This window comes from Megachile rotundata, chromosome 5, assembly GCF_050947335.1.
Source record: "Megachile rotundata isolate GNS110a chromosome 5, iyMegRotu1, whole genome shotgun sequence".
Taxonomy (NCBI): Eukaryota; Metazoa; Arthropoda; class Insecta; order Hymenoptera; family Megachilidae; genus Megachile; species Megachile rotundata.
In genome coordinates, this window is record NC_134987.1 from 5,488,716 (window position 1) to 5,501,006 (window position 12,291).

The 12,291-nt window shown below is 33.2% G+C and overlaps 1 protein-coding gene across 4 annotated transcripts in view; it reads right to left on the bottom strand.

Annotated features, from left to right (window-relative positions):
* Nucleotides 1–11,188, bottom strand: part of C15 (homeobox protein C15) — a 65,542-nt gene extending 54,354 nt beyond the window's left edge. For all 4 annotated transcript variants that reach the window (XM_076531603.1, XM_012291657.2, XM_076531604.1 and 1 more), the window contains exon 1: nucleotides 9,668–11,188. In XM_076531603.1, coding sequence (XP_076387718.1) covers nucleotides 9,668–10,412 — 745 coding nt within the window. In that variant the 5' untranslated portion in view covers nucleotides 10,413–11,188. The remainder of the gene's footprint in view (nucleotides 1–9,667) is intronic.
* Nucleotides 11,189–12,291: the final 1,103 nt, after the last annotated feature.

The following is a 12,291-nucleotide window of genomic DNA, read 5'->3' on the forward strand; positions in this document are numbered from 1 at the left end:
AACTTGTCTGCACGCCATTAAAATGTCATACCGGCGACCAACCGTGCACACATACACCCATTACACACACGTGCACGTGTTTTCGACGGATTCGGTTCTAACTGATCCTGACGACGGCAAGGCTGAATAATTTCCCGGCAATTCATAATTAACATCGACTATACGCGTGACTATCGTCCTCGTGAACGTCGCTCCAGAGATACACGATCAAATGTGTTTTACCCTTTCTTTATTGACTGCCTCGTTGAAAACTACTTAACATAATAGGGGTTGTCAATCATAAATGTGAAAGTATTTAGCCATGTATTTGTCATTCGTATGATTCTTTACTTTGTTTTCTTGTTTGTGTTACGATATGTGGTCAGCTGTGTTTAACCTTCTATTTATTAACACTAGAACTATTACACCAGTCGAAATGGCTTTTATAATTTCATTTTAAAATTCTTACTGTATGTTACTTTATATTTGTAAAGATATATGGTAAGCTGTATTTAACCCTCTACTTATTAATACTAGAACTACTATGCCAATCGAAATGGCTTTTATAATTTTATTTTTTAATTTTTACTGTATGTTACATTTTTTCCACAATGGTGCGATGAAATTTATTTTTGTTTTATTTATTCAGAATCGAAGTAATTTTGTATTGTGGCTACTTATACTAATATCAGTTATTTTGGGACCTCTCGAAGTGGAATGGTATCCTATAATCTGTTTACCGAAACCGAAATGGCTTATTAGATATTTAGATGGATTTATTGATGTTTTCTTATGAAATGTTACTATACGCAACGTTTTATCTAACGACATAACATGAGCATAAACATAACCGCGATGTAACGTAATATACTTATTAATGTTGTTTCACGCGAACGTTTTGTATACCATAGTCGTTGGAATAGAACCTAATTATTTTTTATGTAACGATATTTTACACGCCCTAAAATTGATGAAAGATTTGAAAATCTCTGAGTTATTGCAAAAAGTGAACAATATACATACAAGTGTAATGTATTAACATGAAAAAATGAATTAAAGGAAAATGAAATTTAACTTTCAGCTCTTTTCTTATTAACGATGAATAGTTTCATTAAAAACTAAATTGAATAATACGATTTGTTACTAATAATTATGAAAATATTTTGTCAAAAATTTGTCGTTTGTATATTTTCTTTACGCGTTCCTTTAAGTGTTTTATTTCATTTTGAATGTGTGCATATGTGTGCTTAATTATTTTTAAGCAAAATACGATAAAAACATGTAATCTTGAAAATTTGTAATTTTGAAAATGTGGTTATTTGGAAACTTCTAAATTTTCAATTACAAATTTTGTGAATTAAAAAGTATGTAAATTCGGTACTATCTAAATTTCTATATTCACGAATTTATGAACTTGTGAATTTGAAAATTTGTAACTTCATTAACGTAATTTATAAACTTGACAATGTATAATGAAAATTTCCAGCTATACAAATTCCTAAATTTGAAAGTGTAGTGCATATGTTCCGTCGCTAAAGACGTACTTCCTTATTTTTCTTATATTCAACATTTTATTCATAAAAAGAAATTACGAAATACATTGTACCTAACAACCTACAAGTGCAATCAGATTTTCCTATTTATTATGAAGAAATCTATATTTATATGCAGATGATTGATTTTTCTATATCAAGAACCATTACGTTCTGTTAAAAAATGTTCTATCTTTACCTCTCATCGACTTAACACTTTGGAGTCTATCTTTAACAGATGGTTTTATTCATTAAGCTTGAAATACTGTAACTAAGAAAAAGTAGACATTTATTATTTTTGGCTGTTCTATAAATCTTGCAAACCGGAACTAAACTGTTCGCCACACGTCCTTCGTAGATGCTGTTATTCTTCAATTATTTCCTAATTTTCAATCTTCTAAAAATGCAAATCTTTTAAATACAAATTACCATCTGTAGATATTTGAAAATACCTTTACATACAGAATTGGTGATATGTACAGAATATGGATCGTTTATTTGTTTATATTTATACGTTACACTCGCGCTTTGAAATTAGTTTCTTGAGTTTTAGTGCCACTTTTGATAGGTAATACTCTATCATATTATAAATAACCAATTCTTTATTGTATATTATATTTTAGATGACATTTATATGTTTATATTAAATTAATTAGGTGCAAAGTGTGAATCATTGATTTGATTATTTTAATGTATTTTATCCTTGCAGAGAATTTTTTTCGAATTTTGTAACACTTTTTAGTATATAAGTACTCTTACATCCTCTGTTACAATTTAAATAAAATTATTTTGACAAATATTATATCTTACATTATTTTTACACGTTTTTATCTACTTAATTAAGTTTACAATATAAATGTTCGATGTTATTATTTTTACGTGCATATCGCAATCACATCGTAACTTTCTCAGATTATTAGACATTTCCCAATAAGTAAACATCATTTAAAACCATTTATCATTTCTTAATGTACTGTATATTTAAAATTCTAAAACCTAATGCAACAGTTATGACATAAAACACAAATGTTAAATTTTGAATAAGAAAGATTTACGAACTAAATTATAGAATCAATTGTAAATTATCTGTATAATAACCTACTTTAGTTTTGTATTCATGAATATACGATCCCTGGACATTGAATTAAGATCACTACAAATTTTCAGCATTTTTCACGTTTTCCGTAAAATTAAATGTTCAAATTGTAATGATATAATTTATTAGCTACTAACATGATACTACTACTGTACATAACATTATTAACACATGTTAATATCTTGTATTTCCACTCTTTGCTTTCATTATTTTCCCAAATATCTGTAATTCTTTTCAACTCAGATATCGTGGTTGGAGAGTTGTAAACTAGTCTTTTGAGTAGGCAGACATTTTCTATGATATTCAAATTTCACGTCACGCGCTATCGATACTCAAGCCTAACGTAAACGCACGGCCCCTAATCACTCATCACACAATTTATTATTACGATAGTAACAAATTGTTATGTATATATTGTTATCAACGTATTTAGTTATAATTTTGCATGACCTAAGACAACTTTCCATATATGACATAATGTTATAGCCGTAAAAGTGAAATTTTCGTATGTGGTCCTAATTCGATAGCCACTCTAGAAAAAATAAGATATTTTAACCCTGTAACAACAATAGACAATTTCATCGTCTATGCATCAACAATGCATCAACAAAAATTAACCATATAAGTTCATAAACAAGAAACCTTCATATGCAAATTGAGAAACAATATCTAAAGAACAAAGAAGTTAGGAATGAGAATGAAGAGGAGTTTGAAATTAAATCTGTAAGCTGTATCTTAAGTAACATAAATACAACATTAATTACGGAGACCAACTAGTGGAAATCTTAGCATTTTAATAGATGGTGTCACGTATGCGTGACTTTCATTTGCAACTTTCTACACTAGAATTCTTTATTCTATTTTTGTTTACTATACCGTGTAATAATTACAGCTTCAGATGTGGCAATTTATCGTCATGCATTGTAAAAATTTTCACACTTATTCTCTTGATATTGATATAATATCAGAAAGAATATAATATTATAGTTATTATTTTGTATTTATTAGTTCAAAAAGCGGTATTCATTCCATAGAATATAGTAATATTAAAGTGTTAGTTTGAAAAACGAATCGAAGGTACTTTGAATAATTATTGTTATAACGCTTTGAAATATGTATAGTTGCTGTTTTTCGCTGTAACGGTTAGCATGTTAATAATGTTCTTGTAATGTTATAAAATATAAGTGTTATAAAATAAATTGTTAAGGAGGTGGGACACTTGAGCCAGTTAGAAAAATATTTTTCTTTCTTTTTTTGTATTTTTCTATTTTTTGTATTACTGTACTTTTCTACTTTGTGTATCTTTCTACACTTTCTCAATCTTTTGTATTTATATTTTTTCATTTTTCTAATTTTTGCATTTCTGTATTTTTATGTTTTTCGTGATTTTGTATTTCTCCACATATACTCTGTAAATCATAAAGTTCATTTTCCTACTTTCTGCATTTCTGTATTTTTCTGTTTTTCGTAATTCTGTATTTCTTTATGTTCCTTTGTGTACTCTTGATATGCTATTATTTCTTCTATTTTTCTACTTTTCTTCTTCCGTTTTCTTTTTTTATTTTTGCACCTTCCTCCTTTTTATATTTTTGTACTTCTTTTCCATTTTTTACTTTTATTTCACGTTTGTACTTTTCTTCGTTTCTCCTCTTTTACATGTTCCTGTCTCTCCTATTATTTTTTACTTGTTCCAATTTTGTACATTTTTGTATTTTACAACTTGTTATATGTATACATATATTTTTGTACTGTTTCAAGTTAATCAAGTCCAACTTAAAATGACAGATATACTTAATTTTTCAATTTTATTTCCCAATTTATTATTATATATCATCGATCATTATCAGAATCTCCGTGTAACAAATGTGCAGGTTATTCACCTCACAAGAATCTCCACACAGAAAAGAAACATTCTGATTAATTATATGCATAATAAAATTTATCTTTATGGCATCATTTAAGAAATCCTAAAATTATACATCCAAATTGTCCACGTAATGTGTCAGGCCTGCATTCGTTTAAACCAGTGTTTTTATAATTATGCGAACGTTTAGTATCTTAATTAATTCGAGTGTCTTTAAAAAAAGAGGAAGCGTAGTTTCTTAACATTATGTTATAAAATATGTGATAGCATAAGATATATATTTTATGTCGTTTTCAACTTTTACAATTGTAAGTTCCATTTTATGTTACCTATTAGCAGATTAATAATAGAATTATGTTTATTACTTTGATTGATTTGATTGACTTTAAAAAAGGTGAACCATAGTTTCTTAACATTATATTAAAAAATATGTGATAACATAAGATACATGTTTTATGACATTTTTAATACAAATTTTTATGATTATAAATTCTGTTTTATATTACCTAATATGTATAGCATTTAAACTGCAAAATTATTAGTTTTTTTTTTATTGAAATTAATATTTGTTAGCATTAAAATAACATGTTTAAAAATTGATATCAGAATAAGTACTATTACTGTAAAATATTAGTAGATAGTAATATTTGATAGATTTAGTTTTTTTGTTTAATACTATAACATTCTTAATACTAGAATTAGTATTTTCCAGACAGAGACAATAAACTAATGGTACAAATAATAAAATCACAAAATCAATATGCAACATTAAAGTTCACAGAAAGTTTCATGTGCGAGCTCCTATAATATTAATTTAAAGGCTTACATATTTCATTTAGTTAAATCTGAAGTAGGTCACTATTGACCATTGCAACAGTCAACGCAGGAATATTGTTAAATATTCCAGGGATACTGTTAAACATTAAATGTCGCAGTGGAAACAGCTTTCAATAACACTAATACAAAACTAAAACTGTATGTACATATGAACTAAAACACTAATCACAAATAAATGTAACATTAATATAAAACTAAAGTCGAATGAAAATGTAAATTTAAGCTTGTGACATCAATATTTTATTAACAGTTTATTTTAAACAAGAACAAAAAATTGAGAACAAGGAATAAGGTTTAAATTTCTGTTCACTTGAAGAGAAAAATTCAACAACAAACTGAAAACTCGTACCCTCGGTATATTATTTTAAAGAATCAGTGCAAATAGTTTCTAATTCATTAAACAATACGATTATCTACAAATAAGTATCAGCTATAATTACAAAACGAGTTTTGCTCATATCTACATTCACAGACCTAAATGAAGCTATGAAAAAAATATCTACTGTATTATAACAAAAAATATCTATTATACTAAAAGATATCTATCACATAATATTTTAAAATATTTTATTTCATATTTGAACTGAAATTTTATTTCATAATTGAAAATACGTACTCATATGATTACAACGAGTTGAGTTTGTTATGCAATTATCGATGCACCCCATTCAACGCGCCAAAATAAATAATGAATATTTTGCAAAATTATAATTACCCATTTGTAATTATCACTTATTTTAAAAAGTAATTATATCTACAGTGATTAAAGTATGAATAATGTATACACGTGCTGTTCCTTTGCCCGATGACAGCGGCAATCGCACGCATTAAAATCTCCATTATTCACAGTCTACGATCATGGAGCATCAAAACGGAAACCACAGTTTACACTACTCGAACTCATTTCTCTACTGTTTCACAGATGAAACTCACGTAACTAAAGAATAATAATGGAATTGTTATAGTCAATTTGACAGAACGTGGTTTACGAACAAGGTCTATGATGAAACTTAACAATTCTCGCGTTTAACCCTAGAATGGATGTTTAACCAGTTAAGTGTGTTTGACGACTATATCCGTCATGGAGATGTGGCAGAATTTTGTATCATGACGACTGTATCCGTCACTCGAAAAAATTTTGTTACAATTTAATATTTAAATTGTAATTTTGGCGAAAACTAAATTATATTCGTAAATTGTAATATGTTTAAAATGTTTAGAGGTCAATACGAAATGAAATAAACAAATATAAAATGTAAATGATTTGAAATGGATTCATAAATTCTTGAGAGCTAAGAATTTATGTCATCGCTTGATTATCGCGACACACACTGGTACGCGCTTTGCAAAAAGATCGCCACAGTTAACTGATTAATGACCACTTATGTAAAATTAAAATTATAAAAATAAACAAATAATTGATTATTGTTGGAAATTTTAAGACACTCTTCTTACGAACGCTTAATTTGTTCACTTTGTATTTTTGTATAACTTTGTAATCGTCCGATAAAAACAGTCAGTTCGTTAAAAACCATCAATTCATAACTTATACATTTTTTATCTTGATGAAGATTAAAATACATTTTGACAAAAGCTTCTTAATAATTTTCGTAATTGAAAATCAAATATCTAAAATCCGTCGCCTTGACGAGTTCCGTAAAGAGTTAAATATTTAACAAAGTTGCCATTTTGTATACCTATACTATAAGTTTAGCACAAAATTTAATAAACGAGAAATGAATTTTGATGAAACTGATTTAAATTTTGAGAACTGATTTAATTAACGATTATACTATATTTAAATTATTATGTCTTAAATTGCCACGCGTTAAATCGCCATTCACTGTATAATGTCATGTTAGATTAGCATTTGTTAAATCACCACGCATTAAATTGCTATCATGTTGTATAGCTACGCGTTAGATTATTATGTGTTATATCACCACGCATTAATACGCCACGCATTATATGTGCTAAATTACCACGCATTAAATCACCCCTCGTAATACTACGCATTAGATTACTATGCAATAATTCTACACGCATTGTTCGAGTATAGCTACGTGTTAGATAACTATACGTTATATCACCACGCGTTAAATCGCCTTGAGTTATGTAAGCGATACGTTAAATTGCCATGTGTTGTATAGCTGCGCGTTACGTTACCATACAATCACCACGCGTCATATCGCCACGAGCTGTATAACTCCGTGTTATATCGCTACTAATTGTATAGCTACTTATTAGATTTCTGCGCATTAAATTGACACGAGTTGTATAGCTGCGCGTTAGATTACCACGCGTTAAATCGCCGCGAGTTGTATAGCTACGCATTCAATCACCACGCGTTAAATCGCCACGAGCTGTATAACAACGCGTTAAATTACCACGCGTTATATCGCCACTGATTATACAATAGCTAATCATTAGATTTCTGCGCGTTACATTTTCATGCGTTAAATCGACACGAGTTGTATAGCTACGCATTAAATCACCACGCGCTAAATCGCCACGAGCTGTATAACAACGCGTTAAATTACCACGCGTTATATCGCCTCTAATTGTATAGCTACTCATTAAATTTCTGCGCGTTAAATTTTCACACGTTAAATCGATAAGAGTTGTATAGTTACGTATTAAACCACCACCCGTTAAATCGCCACGAACTGTATAACTACATGTTATATCACCTCGCGTTAAACCTCCACGAATTATATTGCCATATATTGAATTTCTACACATTAAATCATCGCGATATATTACTACACGCTGAACTGCTATGCGCTATTTCACCACACGTTATATCGCTACTCGTTAGATCGCCTCGCGTTATATCGCTACGTATCACCACGCGTTGTATAACGCTACTTTAATTCGTCACAAGTTAAATAGTTATGTGTTAGTTATTTCTCGTGTTACATATTTGTGCGTTAAATTACCACGTGTTATATCACCATGCGTTTTATAATCACGCAATATATTTCCAAGCGTTGTATCAATTAATTCGATGCGGATCACAGTGCATTGTAGAGGAAAGCGACTTTATCCCCTACTTACTTACGCCAATGGCGTAAATTCTTAATTGTAATTATTTTAGAAACGCACCATTAGCCACAGCTCGTGTTTCGAATACATTATAAAGTTTATTACTCTGTTTCCATCTTTAAGTAAATTTACTTGTTCTCGTGATTAATTAACGCAAAGTGATACTGTGCGTAACGTAGTAGGGAGCAAAAAAAGACAAATGAAATTAGCTATCCTCAAACGTGTCTACATGCTAATTAACGATCAAAACAAATGTTGGACAGCTGATAAGGAAAGTTGCTTCCTATGCGACGCATAATTACCCTGTTTTCGAGAAACCTCTTCTAAACATATCAGCTGGATATATCGTATATTCAGAACCATTTGGACAAACATGCAAATCACTATAAATCACTAAGTAGGAATGTGGTAAAATTTAGAATTATAAACACGGGATATGTGATCAAATTTAAAATTATTAACCTGACATATATGATAAAATTTAGAATTGTTAATCTGAGGTATATGATAAAATTTAAAACTGCAAATTTGGGGAATATTGTAAAGTTAAAAATTAAACATTTAGTAAAATTAAAAATTATGATAAATCACCTATAATTGGGATAATTGAACCTCTACTGTGCAGTATTTTTATTTATGCCATATAGTTTCATAAAAATTCATTATTAATATATCCTTGGGATTATTACTTACTGAAAATGTTCCCCAAAGTACTTGAAAGAACATTTATTCATTTCCCTAACACTCTATACAAATTTTTACAACGTGCATAATCTGAATTCTAAATTCATATAAAATCTGAAATGTAATCACTCAAACTCAATTGAGACTCTCTATACATAACTGCAATACACTCTGTATAACAGCAATATACAAATTTTATTTGCTGAAGAAACTAATGCTTTGTATCTAACCTGCAGATGTTCATACATGCACAACATATTAAAGTCTACGAAATAAATCTAAATCATTAAATCCATAATTTGTGGACCTCATAAACTGTACACATAATCTATTTACGTTCTGCAGACTTCAAATCATACATACACGAACATCCGTAATCCAGTTGTAACAAATATAAAAGATATTATATGTATATGATATCTAAACTTGCAACAGAATACTATCGACCTACTTAGAAAGTTATATCAGGAAATAGTTTCAAAAAACATTTCATATGCATCACCGCAATAAATCAACGTCCATCCCATCAACAGTTCCGCACGATAAATAATAACCCGGACAGGAGATTTTCGATCCCATCGGGGACCCTAAATCTCCGTTGAACTCGTCAGTGTCCCATGATTCTCTTACCTGCCAACCTGTCCTTCAGGTGTGGGTGTCCCTGGAGCGGATGTGCTGCAAGGTTCGCCAACAAGCTGGCCCTATGAAGACCAGCCGCCGCCGCTTGCTGTTGGCTATGTTGAAGAGCTTGTAAACTCCATGGTGGTATCAACGCCTGTGCGGGCAGAGCACCCGTTGGTGTCCCATTAGCACCGGGTGGTCGATGGGCAGGGACCCTGATTACGCCTCCGCCGGTGTATATCAGTCCCGATCCGGCTGGGAAAAGTCTGAACGGCGCCAACAAATCCGCCGTGCTGGTGCAGTGAACCGACGACGAAGAGTTCGTCTGCGTTTCAGCGGTACTTCCGGTGTCGTCGTCATCCTTCTCGGACAGTTTCTCTTCGATTTCGTGGCCCCACGATCGTCTACCGTCGTCCAAGGTCATCGACGAGCCCACGTTATTGTTGCTCTCTTCCCAGGACCATTTGCGTTCCTTGTCGCTGTCCAGATCCTCGGAGGAGGGGCTCTTCCGGTTCTGGGACCTATTGTCACCCAGTAAACGACTTATACTGAACGGGTGACTCCTAGGAGACTCGTTTTGCAATGTTCTCGAGCTCGTTTGACTCGGCGGAGGGGAATTTGAGCATTCCGAGTGCTCCTGCGGTAGACGACGATTGTCGTGGGCGTAATTGTGCGGACTACAACTTCCGGAATCCGAATCGTCCACGTTGATCTCCTCCGTCGCGTCCGCGTCGCTGTCGCCGTGAACCGACATGGTTCTTCTAACTAATTCTTCGGATGATCCTAATTGTTTCCGACTGTTTTGAAACTATACAAGTTGCTTGTTCACCGGAAACCGCTTTGAATGCTCATCCTGCGCCTCCTATTTTCCGATAACTACTGCTGAATTCTTAACGAATTAGTAATTATAAAAGATTGCTAAGACGATTGCTAAGTTTACAAAGGTTCGTCCTGAATGATCTTCACCCGACATTCGGTCCATCGGATCCGATCCATTTGACGGCCATGTTGCGACCGTAGCGTCCAAGTTTTTGACCAAAATAATCACTCTAATAGACGTTTTAAAAAGCTCACTCGTAAAACACCGATAATTCCCTCTCATCCATGTAGCACAAGTTCACATACCGAGCCAACTACACTATTATTTGCCTGTCATTTAGTCACTGTTCACTGTCGATCCCAAAACATCGAACTAGATCGTTCGTGACGAAGGATCAAGGGTGTTTAAATCCCGATCAACGAAACGAAACTGGCGCTACAGCGATCGAGCAAAATTCGACGTCCAGGTGGATTGGAATCCCTGGACATATCGCAATCGATTCCTGAATGAAAAATGACAACGAACACGCGGACTGAAACGGAAGGATGACGCGAACGATTCACGTGGTACTATAATTGGAAAAAGGGCAGCGTTTCCCGTACGGAACTGGATCCGTGGTGAGTTGGGACGTGAATCCAGGTCGTTCACGACGAGAGAGACGGGACGTTGTGAGGGAACCAGAGAAACCGGATGGTTCATCCCTACCCATGGTTCTGCGACGACTCGAGCAGGGACCCGGCGTCCCGGCGTGCGGCATCGCCTACCACGACGCCTCTGACCAATCCTTGTCCTCCTGGATCCGCCTACCTGCTCGCCGATTGGCGAACGTTAAATTGATACCTATTTAACATTTGAGCAGAATGTTGCAGGCGATCGCCTTTTTCTCCTATATTATTTATTGCCCGATCGTCGTGCCTCCTTTTTTCGCTCCTACTCCTGTTCCTTCTCAGCTGGCTTCGTCCTTTTCTCTCTTGCACCTACAGCGAGAGCTTCCTCCTTCTTCGACTGTGCAACTCGATGTCCTCGTTTCACTGCAGAAACGTGCCGCATCGAGTTGAAGAAGCGGAGGGACTTAATTACGACGAATATCCTTTTACCCTCCCCTCGCCTCTCCTACTCTGCGTCGCCCCTCTTTCTTTACTCGCTCTCCCTCCTCTTCAGCATCGCAGCCACGCTCCTTTTGTCTTCTTTTCGCGTTCTTCAGCCTTCTTACCGAACGGTTCCTTCTCGTCTTCGTTCGCTCGTCCTTCTTCTACCTTGCATTTTATCGCGCTCTTGCGATGGAGTTGCTGGCCCTGTTGTGCAGATAGATATGCGCAGCCCGTAGAAGCATCGAGCAAAAGGCCAGACGATTCGCCTTTCTCGTTTAACATCGGGAACGCGAGAAACCGATGTGGTGTAACGATGGACACTCGATGCTTTCTCTTGCAATTTTTGGTTTGCTTAGCGACACTTTATTGTGTAACATAATTCGCTATTATAGATAGTTAATATTGTACTGTTGTACATAGTGTAATATTGTAACTGGTTCTGTTCACGTAATGAATTCTTGAGTACCGAATTATTAGGTAGCTGAAATTGTTCAATAGTCTTCTATTCAGGCATTTCTCGCAGTTTACTTCACTCTTTGTAAAGATGATATTTTTAATTATTTAATAGGAAAGTTGATGGGAGAAGAATATATTTTCTCACAGAAATGGTAACATACTGTTGTAGAGTTTAAATAGAATTACTTGTGAGTTATGTAATAAATATGAAAGTTACCATCTCCATATTCTTAGTTTGGTCAAAAAGAATACTGCAAAAAATAAAA